This window comes from Macaca fascicularis, chromosome 1, assembly GCF_037993035.2.
Source record: "Macaca fascicularis isolate 582-1 chromosome 1, T2T-MFA8v1.1".
Taxonomy (NCBI): domain Eukaryota; kingdom Metazoa; phylum Chordata; class Mammalia; order Primates; family Cercopithecidae; genus Macaca; species Macaca fascicularis.
The window spans coordinates 186427490-186451449 of NC_088375.1; the positions used below are offsets into that span (position 1 = coordinate 186427490).

Consider the following 23960-nt stretch of genomic DNA (forward strand, 5'->3'; position numbering starts at 1 on the left):
TACTAAATGTCCTAAAACAATGCAACCCCTAGATGAACACCATGCCTACTTTCAAAGAGCACCAGTCTATGGCAAAGAAGAAATGAAAATAATTATAACACTTGCATGAAACTTGCTATGGTAGAAACACAGGGGCCTGTGGAGGCTCAGAGGAAGGACACAAAACCAACTTGGGTGAGTGGAGGAGGCAGCATGAAAAGTTAGTAGGAAATGCTTCCTGAGGTGAGTAGGAGATAGGCAGAAGGTAGATAGGAGATAGGTAGAAGGTCAAGGGTAAGTGTTCCAGGCAAAGGGAGCCGCATGAACAATGGCGTGGGATATGGGAAGTAGGGCTGAATGAGAGGACCTTGGAGACCCCTTCAAATGGTGAGTGTGACAGACACATTAATGAAAATGTTAATGTGCGTGTGACGTGTGTGCCTTCAGTAGACCTGCCCAGGGATTGGTGGTAATATAGGCCTCAACATGCCTGTTTCTCCAGCCCCTCCTATATCATTCTTGGCTTGCCCACTACCCCTGAAACACTTTTCATCTTCAAGGGCCTGGATAATTGTTGCTGAATCCTTGCATGGCCTTAAGCAAGTCCCATCCCTTCTAGAATTCTCCAGTGTCTCTTTCTGTGAAATGTGCGAGTCTGATTAGCTCATCACTGAGAACCCTTCTAGGACTGACCCTGACCTGTGAGCTTCCTGCACTGCAGCGATTCACTGTTTGCCTCGGACTCTCCCCGACACCCTAGGAATGGAGCTTAAGTCTCCTGACTTTCGGCTTAGGGTCCTTTTCTTTCCACCACATTGGCTGTTTTACTGCATCATAAGAGTTAAAGGAGAAACATCCTGGTCCTCAGAGAACTGAGTCTAACTGAGAACTAAGAAGGTGCCAAAGCTTGAACACCATGGTACCCCTAGTGCCTGGAACAAGGTGCGGCCCATGACATTATTGATAGCGTTTAGTGCCAAAATGAAAGAAATCTTGATTGTGAAACTTCAAAACTGGAGATAAACTCATAGATCTCCTTGTATGGCTTGTTCCCTCTGCCTGAAAACGTTCCCTTCAGCACCCACTTCCTGTGGCCAGCAGCAAGGCTAAGACTCGATACTAGACAGGAAAGCTTCTCTCCCTGTGGGTAAGACTTCATGGCCAAAATCCTCCAGACTTTACCCTTTTCCCACTCCACAAAGCCCAACTTCAAAGCCTGATTTCCTGTAAAAAAAAAAAAAAACTGTCTTTGTTTGGTTTCCCAGAAGCAGCACGTGAGACCAGGTGCCAGCGGTTTATTTCAGAGGAGATCCCAGGAAACACCACCCAGGAAATGGGGAAATGAGACAGGAAAGGGAAGGGAGCTATGCAGGGTGTGTTAATGGACATATTAACATGGTGGGCAGCTGTGCCTCATTGTCCCTGAGAACCTCTGAAAGATATTTTAGAGCAAGGCTCCAAGTTGTCCCACTTCAGGGCAAGGGACTGACAGTGCTTATCCTCAAACTCTTTTTCGTCGCTGGTTCAAGGCTGCTCCCAGGTGTGTCAACTCCCAGCACTTCTAGCTTGTTGTATGCAGGGATTGAACATTTCTCTACAATCAGAGAAAGCCCTCAGCAGAGCGGTGAAGGGACTTTCAGCAGGAAGTCACAGCAAACAGGACTGCTGAGACCTAGAGGATATGGGCAAGGACAACAATAGCCTCTGCCCCAGTGGTGCAATGCCCATTCTCTTCAGTCCCTCGTCAGTAATCTTCACAGCTCTGCCTTAGAGGCAAGAGGCTAAATACAGACAGGGTTTATAAGGGGAAATTAAATATGCAGGGTTGACATTTACAAATGAATAAATAGTATCACTATTTCATGAGAATTCATTGTGCACTTTTGTACCTTAACCCTTTTGCACATGGTGCCTCACTACCTTGTATGACTTTTTCTAGAAAACTCCCATTCATTCATCCTTCAAACTCCAGCTCTATTATGCAATTTTATGTTCTGCCCTTTCCTGATTTCCCTGGTAGAACAAATTCCTCCCTGCTCTTTTCTCTGACAGCATTTTGTGCTAGATCTAAAATAACATTGCTACGTAATGTCATGCCTCCTTATGTGTTCATCTTGCCTGCTACTAATAGCAGTAATAATGTGGGATGTTTTCCTTAGTTCAGCTAACAGCCAGGTCCTTATCACATGGCCATAAAAAATTAGGCTCACAATTTGAAGGGTGAGAATAACAGGATTTATTGGGCAAAAAGGAAAAAAGAGGTAACAGGGACTCTCTGCAAGGCCAGAGTTCCTGCTAGTGTAGGAATCCCACCTCACAGATTGAATTCCAGGTTCCACCCAAGAAGAGGAGAGGCCAGGCTCCTCCCTGCTGCAAATGGCACGAATGTCTGTGGCTCCATCCCAGTGTGCACTCCTCTCAGTGCATAGGCCGGTTGGAGTTTTGCCAGGGAGCCCGTCCCACCTGGCTGTCTCAATAATAGCTAACATTTATTAAGTACTTTAGTTATATGCCAGGCACTATTTTAAATACTTTATTTGAATTAACTAATTTAATCTTCTCATCAACCCAGTGAAGTAGCTGCTATTACTGTCTCTATTTTGTGGATGAGAAAAGATAGAGAAGTTAAGCAACTTTTCCAATATCTTGTCATTAGAAAATGACAGAATGAGGATTTGGTTCCAGAGGGTCAGTCTTTCAAGCCCCTGCAGTCTTCTTAACCACTGCACATAACAGCCTCTCTTTGGCTGTAGTATAGAAGGGACAAAACCCTGGGATATATTTCTAGCAATTTTCATAGGATCTCACGCCAAGCTGGAAAACACCATCTGTGGAGAGTCTTAAATAGATAGAACAATATTTGCATTTTAGAAAAATCATTCTTGCTATAGTGCATAGGATGAATTGCAAGAAGAGAGACTGGGAAGAGAGATAAGAATCAAGGGGCTGTAGAAATGATCCAGACAAGAGATGAAGTCCCAAGTTTAGCATGGAACCTCCTTCCTGAGCTATCACCTGCTTACCTCCCAGTCACTGCACCACACATTCTCCAACATGCAGGCCTACCACTCATGCATGTGCAGGTGGTACCCTGCACAAATACACCTGGCCAATAGGGGCATGTGGGAGCTGAAGTGAGCATGGGCTCTGGCTGCCACCTGTCACCCTATAGTGAGGATCTGTATCTGCCAAGAAAAAAGGCATCTTTTGCTCAGTTTCACAATGAAGCATAAGGACTAGCAGCGGTCCTGTCCGCGTGTATCTTCCACTCCCGACATTTCAAACTATTTTTGTCCCTAGTTATGTATGATTTTTCCCAGCTTTTTGTTTTTAATCTTTGGTTTCCTCTGCTAGGGGCACCCTTTCACTCACTCATTTCATTCATTTATTCTTTCACTTATTCATATAACACAGAATTTTGTACCCACCATATGCCAGGTACCTATCTAGGTGAAGGGGATTCAGTAGGGAACTCACAATCTAGGGAAAGATGCCTATTAATGAAAGAATCACACAAATATAGTAGTATACACTGACATATGCTTTGAAGGCAAAGTTGGGGGATCATGAGACTGTATCTTGGGTGTTAGGGGTTCATGTTTGGGATGTAGGTGTCTGTGCTTAGATCATTACCAGGACTGTGTGGCTTTACTTAGGATGTGACTTTTGAGCTGAGATGTGAAGAACAAGTAGGAATTAATCAGGCAAAATGGTAGGGAAGAGGAGTGGCCACCCTTCTGCAGTCCTGCTGTATTCAACAGCATGTCTTGTCTTTGGGTCAGATGAGATACGTCCGGAGTTCAGTAGAGGCTCAGGACAATAAAGGAGGAGGAGGAGGGCCAAGATTGGAGGAATGGAGAAACATCTCTCAAATCTACAAAGGGGGAGGGGACAAAGAGCCAGGCAGAAGGCAGGAAGTTGGAGACTAAGGAAGAGACCTCTGAGAAATTCTGGGAGCAGGCTCCTGAGGAACATCTAAAAGTAAGATATTCAGTATCCAATTTTAGATTGTGCTTCTGTGGTTTAGAATTCTTCTCCCCAAACCTTCAATATAATATGTCACACACAAATACTAGTGTGAAAGGTTTTGGGAGCAATCAGAGGAAAACTGAGTTCTCAGTAAGGATTAACGGGAAACAACAGAGAGGGCAGAGCCAACTAAAGTGAGAAGCAAGGTCACAAGGTCAATGGAAACAAAAATTTGGAGGCTGCAGCAACAGGAGGTATTTATGGAATCTGCTGTGTCTACACCTCAAAGAAATAGAATTTTATTTTTATCCAGTTGTAATTACTAGTCAGTATAAATGGATGAGAGTAGGGGCAGCCTCAACTGGGAGATAGGAGAAGAAAGGCGCGCCCACACCTGGTGTCTGTCAGTAAACTGGGGCTGTGATCTCACTCTAGGTGTCTGAGACTCAGTTACTTAAACTCCAAGTCAAGGAGACTCATCCCTAACAGCTAACACCCCAAGTTACTACCCAGCCAGCCGCAGCACAAAGCCTACCAGGACCATGGAGAACTAATTAACTCAATACACACTTATTGAACAGCTGTTATTTTCTGGGTACAAAGTCACTTGGGACATGGCCCTTGGTCCTTGCCCCCTGGAGTCTTCCATCTCGGTGTGATCAGTGCTGTGACAGAAGCAGGTCCAGGGCTATGGGAGCAGGCGTGGGACCTTGACCCAGGTTTGGACATTGCGGCAGCTTCCTGGCGAAGGGACACTTAACTGGGGTCACAGTGTATTCCAAGGTATGCAGATACACGGCAAGCAAAGGGAGAAGGACAGAGAGGCACAGGCACAGTGGCTCCCAGGCTGTTTGTGCTGCCCACTGTGGGGCTTATCCTTAAATACAGAGTAACATGTCTTGATTCCTCGTGGTTTTCACAAGTCATGTCTCTCTGTTTTTCAAGGCCATAGAGATTTTGTGCATATTTGGGCTAGAGAGTAGGAAGAGGCAGAATTTAAATAGTGCTTTGGATAGTCCCTTGTCCAAGAGCTTTCTGCCCAAAACACCATCTGTCACCATGCTTAAAGTCCACCCTTGGCTCCCCACTCCTTCGGGTCTGACAGCCACCACTGTGGAGCCACCAATGGAAATATAGGACCCTCCTGGGTAAATTCATGCTACAAACAGATTATTGGTAAGAATAGAAAGATAGAGAGGTAGGGGAGCCAGAAAGGGGAAGAGGAAGGAGGATAACGGGGAGCAAAAGTGCTCTTGGATTTTTGCAAATTTCTTGCTGCTCCTTTTCTTGTATCCTCCACTTTTCTAACCTCAAGACACACATTCAGTAAAGCTACTGAATACATTCAACAAGAGGATGGAAACAGTGTGTTTGAGGTAGGTCTGTAAGGCAATGTATCAGAAAGAGTGGGGAAACCCCGTGTGACTCCTGCTGGGTGGCCCTGAACAAACCCAGTGCTCTCTCTGGGCTTCTGTTTCTCCACTCGTCAAGTGTGCAGGTTGAGTTGGATTCTCCTCAGGGGATCTTGCAGTCTTGACTTCTGTGGTCTCCAGTTTAGACAGCAAAGTAAGAGGAGAGCCTGTTTCTGTGGCTGACAGACTTGAGCTTTGTTAGTCTGTTTACACTGAAGCCAGGTCTGGGGAATCATGCAAAATAGCCCCAGAGGAAGATGTTGATGGCCAGCAAGAGGACAGCATTGATGTTGCAGACATGTCTCCAGAGTGGCTCCTCCTCAATGCTCGTCAGCTTCTGTTCTAGCGCAGCCTTCTCTGCTGGGCTCAGGGCCTGCTCCGGTGCTCCAGAGAGCCCACAGAAGCAGCTCCAGAGCAACTTTCCCCAGGACCTGCTTGGGGCTGGAGGGACAAAGCCAGAAGAGGAAGAGGAGCAGGAGGGGAAAGGCAAAGAAGATTGGAGAAAGGAAAGTGATAGGAGAGTAGGGGAGGGAGAGAGATGGTGAGAAACTGAAGGAAAGTATGGGGGGTGCACAGGAAATGGGGAGGGGTGAAGCTATTGACTTGTACTTTCTGCAAACTACAGACCGAGGGCTGAGCTGGTACTCTAGACTAAGTTCTGACCTTGGCCACAGCATCCAAACACTCATGTAGTGGAAGCACTACTTTCTTGGAGAGGGGATGGTGTGTAAACGTGGCAGGATAATGCAGTTCATCCCAATTCATAGCACAAGTTCTGAATAAGGGCAGAAGGAAGGAGCATTATCTCACCCAGGAAGAAGGAAGCGTTTGAACCAGGCAGACTGCCACAACTGCAATTGGAAAGGGCACTGGGCTGCAAGCCAGAAACCTGGTTCCAGGGCCAGCTCTGCCATTAGCTGACTGTGAGGCCATATGCAAATCACTCAGCTTCTCTGAGCTGGAGGTTCTTTCTGTCTCAGATGTATCAATGACATATACCCCATTCTTCTCTGGGTTGTTCTGACTACCAAATGAGGATGGAAATTGGACAGCACTTTAAAAAGTTACCAGTGCTGGAGCAGTGGGAGAGGTTCTGGTGCATATGATATTCTAAATGTACATGAGACCAAACCCATGGCGACACGGGCTTCCTCGGGGTGAGAAAGGGGCCTGCTCTGAGGTTAAAATATAGCACAATTCACTAAAAACTAAATTCAAAAGAATTAATAAGGTAAATATTTTTAAGTGTTTTTAAATCAACAGATATTATATCACAAATAAAATTAATATAAAAATCCTTTCACTGAGATTGAAAAGAATGCACTGGGAATGAATGCTTTATTATTTTAATGTGTTTAGAGTGTGGTAGCTGGTAAGTTCAATAAAACCACAGGGTGTCAGAGATGCAAGAACCTTGGATGCCATCTGGTCTGGCTCCCTGATTGCACAGAGACGAAAAAAGTCTCAGGAAAGGGAAGAGATTTATTTAAGGTCACATAGCAACAGAACTGCACTAATGGTAATATGAATTCAGCATTTCATTTGTACTAAGCTTTATCATTTTCCAAGCTGATTGAAACATTCTCTCTTTTGATTCCCTTGGCAAACTTCTGAGACAGAGGATGCACAGAGCTTCATATTTAAATTCCTTTGCCCAGAGAGCCTATGTCACTAAAGGAGTTATTAAGTGGTGTGCCATAACTCAATAAATTCATATATGAAACCTGGGATGTACATATTTCTTTCAGATCTACTCTGCTGTCCTTTAAATATATATATATATATATATATTTTATTTAAAAATATTTTATATACATATTTTATATTTTTAAAAAATATATATTTTTATATATATATATAAATATATATATTTTTTGAGACAGGGTCGCACTCTGTTGCCCAGGCTGGAGTACAGTGGCACATTCATGGCTCACTGTAGCCTCAACCTTCTGGACTCAAGCAATCTTCCCATCTCACCCTCCTGAGTAGCTGTGACCACAGGTGTGCACCACCACACCCTGCTAAATTTTGCATTTTTTGTAGGTACGGGGTTTTGCCATGTTGCCCAGGCTGGTCTTGACTCCTGAGTTCAAGCAATCCCCCTGTCTTGGCCTCCCAAAGTGCCGGGATGACAGGCATGAGCCACTGTGCCAGCCTCCTTTAAATATTTTTAACTTTCCTTTTCAGGACTCAACATTATACTGCCTGGCTTATGCCTGCCTGCAGGTTTTTTGAGACAGGGTGCCTTTTCCCTATTTCTGATGTTTGTTTCTCTGGGCAGGGAAGGAGCTTTAATGTATAATAGCACCAGCCTTTCCCTACTCTTCTACTTCCTCATGGTGGTGGTCTGTGAAGGGGGGTGAGCTTCTCTCATTGGACTTCTTGGCTGACTTGGTGCCTCCTTTTTCTTGCTTGGGAGCAAGTCATCCACAGGGAGCAGGCATTCCTCTCGGCTTCTCCAGGGATGACTGTGTCCCTTGGCCTGGGGACCAACCAGGGAGTAGTTTCATTTGTGTAACTCTGTGTAAGTTTGCCTAGTTCTGGGGTTCAGCAGTGGGAAAGTACAAGCTGTCTCCTTCCTCTTTCTCTGTAGGAGCTTCTTTGCAGCTTTGCCCCTTCTTCCTTCCTCCTTCTCTTGGCAGTTGCCTCATCTACAAAAGCTCATGCTTTCAGATTGCTTTCTTGAATACCATAAGTTTTACAAGGCCCAGGACCCAGTCTTTGCAATGATGATGGGGGAGCAGTTTAAAATATATATATATATATATATATACATATATATATATATATTTGCAAAGCAAAATATCATGAAGTAATAGGGGCAACTGATAAGACCAGGCAGGGTGATGTTGATCTTTGGTAGTATCTTCTGAAGTGAGCCTATGTGGGTTTTAACCACGAAAGTTTGGAAAAAAATATATCCATTGTTATGAATAGCTTTTTATACTGGATTATTGGCTTTTAACTGCCGTAGCTTGGGAAGAAGCTTTGAGCCATAGACCTTGGTGGGATTCTGGGGGTTGTGATGTCATTAACATTAGGCAAGTGGCTGTTTCTCTAGAATCAAGGCCTTAAGCAAAGGTGAAGGGCCTCAAGAAAGGTGGAATCCTTTGCAGGTCTGGAGGAAAGTATAGGGCCCCTCAAACCTGGCAAAGGCACGAGAACCGAGTGGCATGGCATTGCCAACCATGCTGGTGCAGCAAGTGATGCTTTGCTAATCCTGTCTATGCTCTTAGCTCACTAGAAATATTTAAAGTTTGGCCCAGAGAGGCTGGTATAAAACTAGAGCTACGGCCAATCCAATGAGAGAAAGTAGCTGCAGCTGCTGAGGGAACCCTAACTCCATCCAGGCACTGAGACCTGTTTTTTAAAAAACTTAATGATTTTACTGTTTTTTCACATGAAGATGCATTTTATTTCTCTGCCTGGATGTTATAAACAATGGCATACCATTGTGTTTAAAAGCCCAATATTACTACATTATTGACATTTTTGTCCATTTTAGTGTAAACTCTACATCTTTGCACTACCTGTTTGCCTCCAAGAGATTCTCACCTCCTTGGGGACAGAGACTATGTCTTATTCATCTACTTGTATTGAGACCTTCTTTCACTGAGGCAGAAAATAGATCTAACAATTAAATTTCTTTGAATTTTTAATTCACAAAGGCAAGAGAGATTGATTTCGGACTTTAATTTGCAAACTTATTTAACTTTTTGGATTTTATTTATTTATTTATTTTCCTGGGACACTTTTTTTTTTCTGTTACTTTTATTTTAGTTTCAGGGATACATGTGCAGGTTTGTTATATAGGTAAATTGCATGTCACTGGGATTTGGCATATAGATTATTTTGTCACCCAGGTAGAGCTTTATAGAGTTTAACATTTTCCTTGGGATTTTTTTAATTGAAAAAAATCTTTATAATGTTTTCACTCTATCATTAGAATGTTTTAATATTGTTATTTCGTTTAACTCAGGAAGGTGATAGCTGCATTGTGTCTAACACAGGTACCTCAAATCATGTCTTAAAATAATTTTCAACTGTAGATACTGTGTGGCCTTCAAGTAGATTTAGCTGACATACTCTTCTAACACATGTAGGAACCCCCAGGGATGCACTTCATATGTCACATGGCTCATCGGCAGCTCGAGGAGACACCCGGAGGTGTGGGAGGGTGTTTTGGAGGAACCTCAGGAAACAAAACAACTGTATGGAGGCATGGCTGCTCTCATCCCACGAGGGACAACCACGCTTCTGTATGACTGTAGGCAGACTTGTTGAGCCCCGAGAGATAAATAAATAATAAAGAAAAGTGGTGGTGGGGACACGGGTGAGGGGTTTCTTTGTCATGCCTCATGTTTCCTTCCATGTGGAGGGAACCCCGTGGGTGTAACATTCTTTGATTTTCTGCCCTTATACTCATTCAGCCTAGGGGAGAAGGGACTTCCATGTGGGTGGATTTGGGAAGGATAAAGAGGACATGCTTAGCTCAGCCCTGCCCTTCTTTATAGGGAGGACAGGGCTGAGCCAAGCATGCCCTCTTTATTCTGTGCCCCGATCAGATCTGCTGGTGACTGGATGGGTACCTCCGTGGAATATGGGGGTTCAGTATTAAGAAGTGGATCTCCCCACAGATATAAACCAACTCTTTCCACTTACACTTGATCAGTAATGAGGGCACTGTTTTGGCTCCCATCTACCTAACTCATTTATCTTATTTTTCTAATAGTTCAATAGCCATGTGGGAAGGGAGTTAGGGTGATATTTATTGGGCTTCCTCAGAGGCCCCATCCCAAAGGCCGCCCACGACATAAGTCTGTGCCCACTTGTTCCTCTGTGATGAGTATCCCCCGGCCTGCCGCAGCCTACCTTCAGGCTGCTCCTGGCCCAGGCTCGAGTTCTCCGCTGCTCCACCTCCTGCGGGGCACTGCCCGGCTGGTATCTCGGATATCTCCGGTGTGCCCTCGTGGGCCTCCTTCTCTAGCTCAGAGAGGGGGCAGTTCCGAGTCCACCATGTCAGGCGTGTGAGCTGGAGGGAAAGAAGACACTGGAGTCAGTTGCCTTGGAGAGAAGTCATGCTGTAGAAAAACAGAGGCCCATTTGTGGAAGGCCATCCGAAAAACAGCAAAGAGTACAATGAACAAGGCCAGCACTGGGAGTCAAGTTTGATCTTAGACTTGCCTAAGGCTTGGATCTTAGCCCTGACTTCCTCTTTCTTCAAATATGAACACTCCCTGCTCTACATCAAGTGCTCTACCCCAGGCTTGTGCCAGGTGCTAGAATACAGACCTAAAACACACCTGGGTCCTGTCCTCATGGATTTTACAGACTGAGGGAAACGAGGCTGGACAGGGAGGCAGGCACTTGAGAATGAGGCTTCAAAGGTCAGGCTGAGGAGTTGTGACCTAAAGAGCAAAAACCCTGTAGGCAATGGAGAGTCACTGCAGACTTTAAGAAGAAGATAGAGACTGTAAGTGCCAGAATCTTCAAAGACCTCTTGGAGTGAATTGAAAGGGGTCCAGATTGGAGGATAATGCAAAAATGAAGCCAAAAATAATGGACACCTGAGGAAATGGATAAAGGAGGTGAAATCAGAACAGTGTGACTGACTGAAAGAGCCAGGTGAGGGACATGGGAGAGGCTAATACAGCTCCAGAGTTCCTGCCTTGGGTGACCAGACGTGTAGTGGTGCCTCTCCCAGGAATAAAGAACACAGGACAAGGAGTGGGTATTAGTGCTGGTGAGAGAAAGAAGAGAGATAGAGATAGATAGAGACAGAGACAGAGAGAGAGAGAACATGTGCACACACAAATATGATGATGTGCTTCAGGAGTCTGCAGGTCGTCCTAGTGGAGATGTTCAGGTGAGGAGAAATAAAACTTACTTCCTTGGATGGCCCTGGTGGCTTTCTCTCTTCTCCTTTTTGGTGACTCAGCAAAATAAAACACAGCAGTTCTCTGCCTCATATCGGTGGTGTGGGACTTACCACTGCCTGAGCTCTGAGGCAGCTTTCTGGTGCATGTTGAGCTGGGTATCCCCTATCCTGCTCCCAACTTCTTACTTTCCGCTATGCTGGTCCCAGGCATGCATCTCTCTGGGATCATGAGAGCCTGGGAAGCTTCCTTGCTTATAAGTATCTCTCAATAAACCTTACCTAATACTTCTACTGGGTGTCACCAGTAGCATATGGACTATGTCTCTGTATGTCATCAGGGGACAGTTGGATTTTTGGTTTGAATCTTGGGAGAGGGGTTTTGGCTGTAGATAGAGAATTGAGAGTCAACTTTACATAGAAAGTGGTGAATTGATAGCCCAGGAGTGTTGTAGGGTGAGAGAGGTTATAGGCCATAGATGGGTTCCTAAGGAACACTGATTTTTCAGCGCAGACAGAGAAGCCTGTGAAGAAGTCAAAAGAGTGATTGGAAGGGTAGTCAAAACAAACAAACAACAAAAATACAAAACCTAGGGGAGAGATATTTCATGGAAGGGAACAGAAGAGAGGTCTTCGGGGTGCAGGAAGTGGTCAGTAGTGTCCAGTTCTCTTGGGAATTCATTTAAAATAAAGACAGGAACATGACCTTTGATTTTAGCAATAAGATGTTATCAGTGACTTCAGTGAGAGAAATGTCAGCGGAATGTTGGGGACAACAGCCAGACAGCAGCAGCTGAGAAACAGACAAGAGGTGGGAAGTGGAGGCTGGGAAAGGAAACCATTCTTTGCAAAAGTCTGCTGTTGAAGGGAGGAGAGGGAGGCAGCAGGAACTAGAGGATAACAGGATTCAGGGAAGGATTTTCAATTGGGGAAGACTTCAGGATGAAGAGGGAGGAAACAGGCAATGGAGAAGAGGTTGAAGATTCAGCGGGAGGAGGGGCTCATTTCTGGTGTGAGCCACTGGAAAAGTCAGCCTGGGAAGGCCCTGCTTTTTTTTGTGGGAATCAGTGAAACCAAGGGTATAAAGTCATCTTGCAAACTCTAAAGAACCATCCATCAAAAGAGTATTATCCCTGATATCCACTCCGTGTTTCAGGGACTGACTTCCAGCATGGGCTCTGTTATGGGCTGAATTGTGTCCTCCCAAAATTTCTATGTCAAAATCCTAACCGCCAGTACCTCAGAATGTGACTGTATTTGGAGATGGGGTCTTTACAGACAATTAAGGTTAAATGAGGTCACCAGGATGGGCCATAATCCATTATGACTTAAAAGAAGAGGAGATTCAGTCACAGGCAGGCACAAGGGAAGACCGTGTAAAGACAAAAGGAGAAGGCAGTTTTTTACAAGCCACAGAGAAAGGCCTTGGATGAAACCAACGCTGCAGACACCTTGATCTCAGCCTTCCTGCTACTGGAACTGTGAAACCATACATTTCTGTTGCTTAAGTCACCCAACCGGTGGTCTTTTATTTCAGCAGCTCTACCTCTAGGCTGTAAGGAAAAAAGGCCGCAGAAGACCAAGCATCAGTGTTCAAGGGCTGTTGCTTGTGAGAGGTGAGGATTTCAATTTGAGTTCTTCACTTAATAAGCTCTCTGTTTCTTTTCTCTTGTATTTGTTTCTTGGCCACTTAAAATTCTCTATTCATTCTTCAAGGTCTAATTCAAAGTGTCCTCATCAGTGTGCCCTCCCTGGGCCCCCAGGAGGTGACTGCCTCTCCCTCTGTGCTTGGCCCCTCCGATTGAGCTTGGCCCTTCTGCACTTTCTCTTTGTATAGTGGCAGCTTGTGTCAGCTGTTTCCCCCTGAGGATAAACTCTGGCAGGGACCATTTATCTTTGTAAGCCCAGCACAGTGCCTAGCACATAGTAAGTACTCACTGAGTAATTTTTGAGTTGAATGAATTACTTTTCATTGGGGAATTCATAGCCCAAGGAACTTTCCCTCCCAAGGACATCTGAGTGGCCAGAGGGGAGATCATAACCCAACAAAGTAAAAGTCAGCAGTGGAATTCCAGGCTATGGGGGAAGGGAGAGCATTTCTGGAGGGCCTCAGTATGAGCACAACACTTGCCTGTTCCTCGGGGATGGGAGTGGTACAGAGGCTGACCATGATGATGACGATGGCAGTGAGCCCGCAGAGGAGGAGTGCAAAGTACAGGTAGTGGAAGTCCTTCAGCACTGCTGGCCTCCGGTCTACCTCCCCGCAGGCTGGCGCTGGATATGAGAACTCCAGGATCATGCGCAGAAGCCCCACTCCCAGGCCAGACATGAGGCCCCAGAAAGCTCCCTGTGAAAGAGGGCAGACATGAGCTGAGGTGCGATCCAGGTGGGAGACCCTAGGAAGGTAAAACTACTCTGTCCCCAACTCTGTCTCCCATTGGTTTATTACCATGCTGGGAAAATCCATCTACTAATGGGGAAATGAGTTCCCCATTAGTACTGAGACTTTGTCTTGACTGAAAGGCACAGTGGCATAGGGGTTGTAGAGTCAGATAGACTAAGATTTGAATCCTGGCTCCATTGTGAACTGACTGAACGAATGACTCAGCCTTGCTGACTCAGAGTTGTCTCATCGGGGGCAGTAATTTAAAAATTCATAAAATTAAAACAGCACTAAGTAATTAATAGATGGTTAATATTCAACTACAATGGAATAAACTTTTGTAATAATCAGGGAATACCAGGATCCCCTTCCCAACCTTCTATTATGATAAATCAGAAATCAGAATAGAGACTTCCCTTTTGTTGTTGTTGTTTTTAAGAAAAGCTCTGGTACCTCTCATGTCTTTCTTCTTTATACCTCCACTTGGCCCTAACCTGTACCTGTTCCCAGCATGTAAGAGTATGGGAGATATTGATCCTGATTTCAAAAACTTTGGAATGAGCAGAAACACCCAGAGTTCATCCAGGTCCTGCTGTGTGGCATCGTTGTCAGTGAGATGAGACCTGTGCAGACAGTAGACACTTGCTTAGGTGTACTATCAAGGGAGGGGGTTCTATGACCTCATTTTCAATGACCTTGAACTCTCACATTGTTTTTGTGGAGCGGTGTCCATGATATCCATCAGCTTCTCAGGGTACAGCCAGCCTGTCTCTTCTAGGCTATCCTGGGGAGTAACCAAGCCTCCAGTCCTGGGGTACCCCTTGCTTCCTCCCAGATTCTCTCAGGTTTCAGGGCCGTTGCATGAATGATGCATGTGCAGGAACCCTTGTAAGGTCACACTTTGTCATCATCATTGTCATTGCTGTTATTTTGCTTACACATAGAACCTTATAGTGTTAGAGATGGAACAGACCCTAGAGATATTACAGTCTCTCTTGCACGTTCACATACACTGTTCCTTGTGTCTGGAACATTCTTCCCCCTCCCATTAATCCTTCAGGCCTCAGCTCAGATGTCACTTCATCCAGGAAGTCTTCCCTGACCCCTCCCAGGAGCCCCATAGGTTAGGTGCTTGTGCTCTTTACTCTCCCACCAGCCAGCATACTTTATTATTATTGCTTATTCAGTTATCGCTCTGCCAGCCCAGCGATGGCACAGCTATATGAATCTCATAAACCATTGCATCCCTGGAGCTGCCATTATAAGACTGATACATGTTTGTTGAGTGAATGAATGAATCTAGGCCAGATGCTATGGTCAGGAAAATGGAAGCCTAGAGGGGAGGTGGATTTTCCCAAGGTCACAGAGACCAGGTGATTGAGAGACCAGGTCTCCAGCCCCTCTGCTGTATGTGAGAGACAGGTGCACTGCACTCACGGGCTCTGTGACTCTCTTGCAGAAGATGGCCAGCAGGAAGAGAGCGGTGATGGGAGGGGCCAGGTAACTGGTGACAGCCTGGATGTAGTCGAAGAGCTGCCCACTGTTGGAGCTTTGGATGATGGGGATCCAGAGGATGCTGATGACAACCAGGAACACCACAAACACTCTGCCAGAGAGAGCACAGGGCACTGAGGCACACTCGGGTGGGCATGGTGTGGTGTGGGGTGAAGGTCATGGGCAGGAACCAGGAAGGGAGAAGGGAGGGAAATGCACAGTCACTAGATCAGAGAAGGTTGGCAGCCAGAATCTCAAACACTAAGATTCAGAAACTTAGTCTCAAAATCCCGGAATATCGGAATTGTGGAATTGAAGAAACTTATAATTCTAATGCCTCCGTGGCACTTATATATTAGATGCCTTCAAGGTCACGTCACCCAGCTGTTGCTGTTCACGGCGGAATTCATACATTCCGCCCCACCCCCGCCCCAGTAAAAGGTCTCTGGTCTCTGCGTAGCATGTCTTCCCCTCTTTTCCATCCCAGCCCGATGTAAGGCAGCTCTTTCCCAGCATGACTGCAGCTTCCAGGAACTGCTCCCTCCTCCAGGCGCTGATCCTCTCTCCCTTACTGTGGCATTGATCTTGGGAAAGAATCCCACTTATTCACCTGACTCCCTCTCAACAAACTGTGGCTCAGACCTAAGTCCCCAAAGCATTCTGCATGTGTGATTTTGCAGATGTGTGAAGTAGATGAAAAACTTTTCTTGGATGTGTTGGGTGCAATAACACATATGACCAGTAGATAGAGCCCGAACCTCACTGACTGAGGAAATGATAGCAAAACCAGTTTATGTGCACACATAAGGAATGCTTCTTTTGACATGTCACTGCATACCTGTCTTCCCCTCTCCTTTTCCTCCCATTTTGCCTCTCTTAGACTCCACTAGAGCATCAGCTACCCAAGTAGCTTCCCTGCCGCTCATCCCCCTCCTCTTTGCACAATCTGTCCTGCACTCAGATCCTGCAATTGCCAGTCCCCTTGCCTAGGGCTGGGGGTGCACAGATGAGCAGGCAGTAGGAATCCATTAGGCAGCCCTGGGCATAAGGCATCCTGGTGGAAAGAACATTGAGTGCAAAGGCAGGGAGATGCGAAAAAGCAAGATTCCTCAATTCAATTTCCTAGCCACAAAGTGGGAGAACTTTAGTCCAGAAACCCAAGTAAGGGAACCTTCGATTATGAAACGAAGATTTTAAAAAGGGCCCCTTAACCTTATGTGAACTACAAATCTCCAGCCTATGGAAAACCAAAAATAGTAGCCACCAACTTAGGCTTTTAAAAGCATAAAACTGTTATCCACAGATAAAGTTCAAATTCCTTAGCTTGGTGTCCAAGGCTCTGCATCATTTGGAGACAGCCCTCCCGTGAAAATCTCCATTGATGCAAATACCTTGCTGTGTTACCTGTGTTTCCACCTTTCTTATTAAACTGTGAGCACCCTGAGGGCAGGGCCATATGACCCATCTGTGGGTCCCCTGCATGTGGGATGTGATGCATCGTAGATGTTCAGAGTGAATCTGATGGATTAAATTAATAGCATTTTTTTTTAACCGGGCGTAACATCCAGAGTTGGTTGGGAATACCTTGGGTGAGCTGCTTGCTAAATTTCCTTGTGCTTACACAGCTTACCTTTCATTTCTTAAGTACTTTTTTAATCTCTCAATAACCCTGTTGATCAATTCCAAGATAAAGTTACCAGGGAAGAGGTGTTTTTTCCTATTATTCAGAAAGAAGGAGTGGTCCAGGGTTGGGAAAGGACTTACTTGAAATCATGTGGAGAGCTGGAGCTTGAACCCAGTGCTCTGGCTGCCAGTCCAGGGTCCAACCCAGCCACACCTGCTCCGGGTAACCCAGGGCAGGGGAGAGGGGAGAGGGCACTTGGGAAGGAAGGAAGGAGGGGCCAGCGCACCTGCCCACCACCATCAGCTCCTGCTCTGTTGCCTTCCTGCGGAAGCGCTGCCACACGTCAATGGCGAACAGGGTGCTGCTGCTGTTGAAGATGGAGGTGAGTGAGCTCATGAGGGCGGCCATGATCACGGCAATCATCAGGCCCCGCAGACCTGGGGAGAGATGAGGCTCATGTGAACGGCTGGCCTGTTAAGGCCGACTCTGCCAGGACCACAGAAGCTGTTGGAGCGTTCTGCAGAGTCAGGAGCTGGGGGTGGGGATGAGAGAGGGAAGGGGTTGGATGAGGCTCCCATCCAGCACAGATAAGAAATCCAAGACCACAGAACTACAGGTTGGGTTCTGCCCAGGCTCTCTCCCTGCCTTTCTATGTGGCCTTGCATGACTCATTTGCCCCTCCACCTCCCACCCTGAGCCTCAGTTTCCTCATCCATCCTATTAAGGCATGTAGGACTAGGTTCTCTGAAGCTTTAACATCTCAGTCTAGGTTTCACAGCTTGTAGATACTTGGTTAGTGGGTCGCTGCTGGGGAGAGTAGAAAGGTGATTATTAATAATTGGGTGGATCTGTTTAGTGTTTCTATACCTTCTTCATTGACATGGTGGTGTTGGGCTAAAGCCCTGGCCTGGGAGGTAGCAGCTTTGGGCTTGTTTCCTGGCTCTGCAAGTAACCAGTTGTATGTATGATCCTTGGGCTAGCTCCTTGCCATTTCTGGGCCTATTTTTCCACTTGAACAAGGGAGGATGGGGCCCACTGATATAGAAGTTTCTCTGACGGTGACCAAGCTTCTAAAGATATGAGTGCTCACCCCTGGGGAGATCATCCCAGCCCGGGTCCCACCTCAGTCCTCTTTCCCTCCAAATCCATATATTTAACCACCTTCTAATGTCCATTTCTCTCCCTTGGAGCGCCACAGGTGCCTCAGACTCAAGTGCTCCAAACTCAGGTGCCCATGTCCCTCTGGGGACTTCTGTTCCCCTCTTTAGTTATTGTCTTTCGAGCCCCACAGCAGAGCTTAGGGCTACTTGAGACCCTTGCTCTGCTCCCCTCCCTGCTTACCTCCAATCTGCCCCTCAGGGGAGCTCTGTCCTAGCTGGGCCTCCCTCCATGGCCACTACTGCCTGGATTTACTCCTCCTTCTACCACAGGGAGGGAATATCTCTACTCTCTGCTGCCCTCCATAATCCTACCTCTCTTCGTATGTCCCTAATCTCAATATCATTATAAAACCACCATCTAAAGGCCAAGATCTGGGAGCCTTCTAGGATTTCTCTGTATTATCCCTCAAATCAAGTCCTGTCAATTCAACCTCACAAACATCTTTAAATCCTTTCTCTTCATCTCTGATGTCACCGACTTGGTCCACCTACCTGGACCACTGCAAACACCCCATGGACAATCTCCCTGCCTACCCCCAAGCCTGCCTCATACAGAGTCGTCCACGCAGACTGGTCTTGCTGAAACACAAAGCCAGTCATGCTCTCTCTGACCAAAACCCCCCAGTGTCCCAGCACTCCGCTCCAGAACAAGGCTTGGCAGTGACATCTCCACCAGGAAGGTTGTCTTCATTCCTCCTGGCTCCTGCATCCACACTGGGCCTCTTTAAGCTCATACTTCATGCCCTCTCTTCACCTTGGGCCTTTGCAGGCACAGCTTCTCATCCCTAGAATGACATTTCCTATGCCCCTCCCGCTGTGTCTGCCTAAGATTTAACTCGGGATGCAGCTCCATTTCCTTCCTTCTGGGAGACCTTCCCGACATCCTCCAGCTGGGTCAGGTTCCTCCTTAGGGCTCCCTTAACCCATACTGGGTCACCACATTGGTTCCACTGGACTGTGCCTCTGGCAAGTCCAGGCACCCTGGAGACCGCGTGATGCCTGAGCAGGGGCCTGCCTTTTATCTCTACATCTCCAGAACCTACCCACAGAGCTGATGTCTTCTGTACAAATGCTTGTAAAAAGTGTGTGTGTGTGTTAGGATGGGGGTGCAGAGGTGAATAGTTTTCTTCCCTCTTCCCATCCATGTTAGTGCCATCCCTCCTGGGCAATGGAGATTGGAGGAGGCTGGAGGTGAGAGTGCAGGGTGGGCTGGGGAGGAGAGACTCACCAACAGGCATGAGAGTCATGACCAGCTTGGGGTAGGCAATGTTGGAACATCCCACTCGGGCCCCACAGATGCTTTGGCAGACATCAGGGTCCACGCAGCCCACCTCGTCTGTGGAAGAAGTGATGGCAGTTAGAGTCCATGATCTTGTGCCTTCTCAGGTCGGCCTAGTATTTGCTTTCCAAAACTACAGGATAATGTTCACTGGAGACTGACAGGGACCCGTGTCTTCAAGGTCAAGGGGCAAATGGTGTCCAGGTCTTTGGTAAGTTTCTTGCCCATATACTTTCTACCTGATTCACATTTTTTTCTACTGAAATATTTATTATATGTTTGGCCCACAAAGCCTAAACTGCTTACTATGTGTTCTTTTCTTTTCTTTCTATCTTGTTTTGTTTGTTTGTTTGAGATGGAGTCTTGCTCTGTTGCTCAGACTGGAGTGCAATGGCGCAATCTCGGCTCACTACAACCTCCACCTCCCGGGTTCAAGTGATTCTCCTGCCTCAGCCTTCTGAGTAGCTAGGATTACAGGCACGTGCCACCACACCCAGCGAATTTTTGTATTTTTAGTGGAGACGGGGTTTTACTATGTTGGTCAGGCTGATCTCAAACTCCTGACCTCCTGACCTCACCCCGGCCTCCCAAAGTTCTGGGATTACAGGAGTGAGTCACCGTGCCCGGCCTTCTTTTCCTTTCTTTGCTTTGCTTTCCTTTGCTTTCCCTCCCTGCCTCCCTCCCTCCCTCCCTTCCTTCCTTCCCTCCTCCTCCTCCTCCTTTTCTTTCTTTCTTTCTTTCTCTTTCTTTCTTTCTTTCTTTCTTTCTTTCTTTCTTTCTTTCTTTCTTTCTTTCTTTCTTTTTCTTTCTTTCTTTCTTTCTTTCTTTCTTTTCTTCCTTTCTTTCTCCTTTTCTTCTTTCTCCTTCCTTCCTTCCTTCCTTCCTTCCTTCCTTCCTTCCTTCCTTCCTTCCTTCCTTCCTTCCTCCCTCCCTCCCTCCCTCCCTCCCTTCTTCCCTCTCTCTTTTCTTTTCTGTTCTGTTCTGTTTTGTTCTGTTCTGTTCTGTTCTTTCTTTTCTTTTTGACAGGGTTTCTCTTGCTCTGTTTCCCAAACTGGAATGCAGTGGGGCAATCACAGCTCACTGCAGCCTCAACCTCCTGGACTCAAGCTCCTGGACTCAGGATCCTCATCATTCCCAAGTAGCTGGGTATATGGGTGCATGCCACCATGCCTAGCTATGTGTTCTTAATAGACAAACCTTGCCAACCCCTGCTCTGGTCTAACATTGCCGAGGGACAAATTCCCATTCTCCAGACACTCCTTGAAAGCCCCAGATCCCAACACCCAGAGAGCAAGACTCACTCTTACCTGGGAACAGGGCCCGGCTGATCATGCCAGGCATGACGATGAAGAACATGGGGAGGATCTTCAGGTAGCCCCCCAGCACGGAGCCTCCCTTGGCATGAGACAGACTCTTGGCCGAGAGAGACCGCTGCACAATGACCTGAAAGGGCAGCAAATGAGGAGTGCAGCTCAGGTTGAGGAAATGCTCACTAAGCCACAGGTGAGCCCTGACACTGGGCGTGACTGCCCCTACTCCAGTCCAGTCACAATCCCAGAATGAGGTCCAACCCTCTGTGCATGCAGGCGCTGGGTTTTTCTGCAGGAAGCCACCCCACTTCAGGCTAAGCCTGGCTGGGGATTACCTGGTCTGTGCACCAACACCAGGTGGCCAGCACTGTAAGCCCGAAAATGAGACCTGGCCAAGGGATGTCCCCGCTCACAGGGTCCCGAAGCAGGTGGAAGGCATCGGGCCGTGGGAGGTGACAGGTGGTGTTGGGGACTGTGACATTAGGGATGGCCTGCCTGTACCGCTGCTCCAGGCCTGGGTACCAGCCCACATCCTGAAAGCCTGTGAGGAGACAGTGAGTGAAGCAGCCCTGAGACCCCACTGAGCCTGTCACTCAGCATGTCCAGCCCCCAGCCTCATGTGGGCTCTCAGGTTGGAACTGACGTGGGGATTGGGAGTGAAAGAGGAAGATGGGGCTTGGGCTCAAGACCCTTGGTTTGAAGTAGCGAGAACCCTGATCTTTGGGAGCCGCAGCCTGGAGAGGGGACATGGCTCACATGGCTCTAAGCACTGGAAAGTTTCAATCGAACTCTGGAGGTGACAGAGACAGGACAGAGAGGAATTTAAGAATGATGGTGGGGTGTATTTAGGTCTCTTTCTTACCCAGAAACATGAGGACCAGGGCTCCCCCGACCATGATCGCCGTCTGCAGAGCATCTGTGTAGATCACGGCCGTGAGGCCCCCTGGGGACCCAAGGAGAGGGCTCATCAGTCAGCACCAGTTTGGGGTCCTCTCTGGCTGCCTGCTCTATGCATGGCCACACTGGGGGGACCAGAGAAGACACAGAGCCCTCTTAGCACGGGAACTCTGGCCACCTGCCTTTCTCCACACCCAGTGCTCCCCTCTCTCCCTCCCTGGCAGGATGCCGGCTGGTCACAGTCAAAGGTGCTGGGGTCCCTTCTTTCTGTCTTGACAGCAGCTGACTGTGGCCATCACGCCACAGCTCTGTCTTATTGTTTAATATCCCAAGTCCATTCCTTGGCTTGTAGTTCTGCCAGGAATACTCCCTGCTTTCTCCTCCCAATGTCCATCTAAATGCCCCTTACCCCGTCTCTGGACCCCAACTTAACCATAAGTAAGGCTGTCCTCCCAAGCTGGTCTCCCATGGTGCCCAACCTTGTGCGAGGAGATTTAGAGGAAACAGGAGGAGGTGGGTTGTGGTCTCTGCCTGGGGCAGCCTGCAGTGACTCTGGCTTGGGTCATAGTACCCCTCTCTACCTTGCTCCCTGGGCAGTTAGTCTTTTCTGGTATTTATTACTGTCTGTCCTTCCCTCTCTCTGCTTGACCCGTTCCTCCTCCCATTTCTGCCCTTTTCATCCCCCTGGTCTCTGTCCCTGTGTCTTTCATTCTGTTCCCCTGTGTTCTTCTACTTCTCTGTCTCAGCCTTTCTTTGTCTCTACCTCTCCTGTTTCTCTTTCTCTCTGTCAGCATCAGTGTTATGTCTCTCTGTCTCTCTTTGGTTGTCTCTCCTTCAGTCTTTCTCTCTGGGTGGTCTCTGCCAGTCAAAAGCTTCCCTCTTTCCCTCTTCCTGTCTCAGTCTCGGCAGCCCAACATGACCTTCCCTCTGCCTACCTGCAATGGTGTAGATGGCAGTCACCACCAGCAGGATCCCTGTGGAGAGGTACAGGTTCCAGCCCAATGCCATCTGGATGAAGAGAGCTCCAGAGAAGATATCAGTCTGCAGAGAGCCAGGACCCAAGAGGCCAGGACACCCGAGGCCCTCAGTAGGGCTGTGTGGACACGTCACCTGCCTGCCCAGCAACACCAGGCATCCTCAGCCCTCATCACATGATGAAAATGAGCTTTAAATGCTATGCTAAAGAGTGTGGGCTTTATCTTGCAGACACTGAGGCACCATGGAGGCTTTAAAGCAGAGAAGTACTGTATAAAGTCCCAAAACTGAGAAAAATTTAATTGCGTAGTCTGCTAGATGTGAAGGGAGTGGTGAGGAATTAAGTGGAAGACTGAGGAAGTGAAGGAAGGTGCTGGGCTGGAGAAGAAGAGGCCATTTAGGAGAAGAGAGGAAGAACCAGAGAGTTACTGGCTGCTCCCTGGCAGAGCAGAGCCTACTTGGCTGCCAGATGGCCCACGGCTGACCCAGTGCGGCAGGAGCCCTGGTGCAGATAGACATGGATGTGACTCATCAACATACTTGGGTTTATTAGCAGACAAGGGCTTATAGCCTGAGCCTAAGCTGACTTAGGGTGATTCTCAAACATTGGTGGAACAAGGGCCTTAAAGTGTTTTTCAGCCCTGGACCTGGCAATGGAGTGACTCAGTTCCCTTTAGTGTGTGCTTGTGGGTCCCATTCCATGATTGTTTTGTGAACCTGTTACGGGGTCTAAAACATAACAGAGTGGAAGGAGACTGGACTGGGTCATGGAACCCACACTTCAGTTTCAGTTCTAGAGCTAGCCCTCTGTGTGGGCTTGGGCAAGTCATTTGACCTATCTAGGTTTGTTTCCTGAGTTTAGGTCAATAGAGGAGGATTAAAGACTTTTCTAACTCCAAAAAATCTCGGCAACTAACACACAGTTGATGAATGAATAATCCATTAATGAAAAAATAAATGAATGAACTCTGGATGGTGATTTCTTTGAGTGTAACGGCTGTCGTTCACTCCAAAAACATTTACCATTCATCTCTGAGTACCCCAGTGCTGAGGGGGAGCATGTGCTAAAGGTTTCTAGGTCCCGCCTTCCTTTTTTTCAATGGATTGTCAGCTTCCCCTCAGCAACACGCACATGGTGATGCACTCAGCAATTCCCAAATCAGCATTTCCAGACACAACGGCCACATTGTAATGACACCTACCGAGATCTTGGTGAAGATGTAGAGGATGAGAGATAGGACAGACATGTACACCTGGATCCTCTGGCCCCCAAATCGCTTCTTCAGGTACTGTGGCATTGTGACCACACCCGCTGCGATGTACACAGGGACGAAGACCCAGCCGAGGGCCAGGAGCAGCCAGGTTGCCTGGGAGAGTGGGGAGAAGAAGATATCCAGGTCCTGGATATAGACAGAGGGGCGGCTTCCCACCCAGAGGCAGCGCTGTGCTGTGGGAGGCCCCCAAACAGAGAAATAAGGGACCTGGGACCTGACCCCAGTCCTCCCGTGTGACCTTGCATGGATCCCTCTGTCTCCTCCAGACCTTGATTTCCTCATCTGTGAAATGGATTCTCAATTCACCATGCAGCCTCCTAGGCATCCCT

At 47.4% G+C, this 23960-nt stretch overlaps 1 protein-coding gene across 7 annotated transcripts in view; it reads right to left on the minus strand.

The window, feature by feature from the left end:
* Nucleotides 1-2191: 2191 nt before the first annotated feature.
* SLC5A9 (solute carrier family 5 member 9) overlaps nucleotides 2192-23960 on the minus strand; it is a 55462-nt gene continuing 33693 nt past the window's right edge. Inside the window, exons 4-15 of one of the 7 annotated variants that reach the window (XM_005543443.5) lie at nucleotides 23839-23913; nucleotides 23560-23724; nucleotides 22318-22423; nucleotides 21348-21428; nucleotides 20821-21026; nucleotides 20483-20618; nucleotides 19125-19232; nucleotides 17023-17173; nucleotides 15056-15224; nucleotides 13367-13582; nucleotides 10233-10392; nucleotides 2192-5801 (exon numbers count right to left, since the gene is read on the minus strand). In XM_005543443.5, the coding sequence (XP_005543500.2) occupies nucleotides 5593-5801; nucleotides 10233-10392; nucleotides 13367-13582; nucleotides 15056-15224; nucleotides 17023-17173; nucleotides 19125-19232; nucleotides 20483-20618; nucleotides 20821-21026; nucleotides 21348-21428; nucleotides 22318-22423; nucleotides 23560-23724; nucleotides 23839-23913 (1782 nt within the window). In that variant the 3' untranslated portion in view covers nucleotides 2192-5592. Of the gene's footprint in view, nucleotides 5802-10232; nucleotides 10393-13366; nucleotides 13583-15055; nucleotides 15225-17022; nucleotides 17174-19124; nucleotides 19233-20482; nucleotides 20619-20820; nucleotides 21027-21347; nucleotides 21508-22317; nucleotides 22424-23559; nucleotides 23725-23838; nucleotides 23914-23960 lie in introns of those variants that run through there. The other 6 variants (XM_074007353.1, XM_005543444.5, XM_074007343.1 and 3 more) reach the window with 6 other exon arrangements.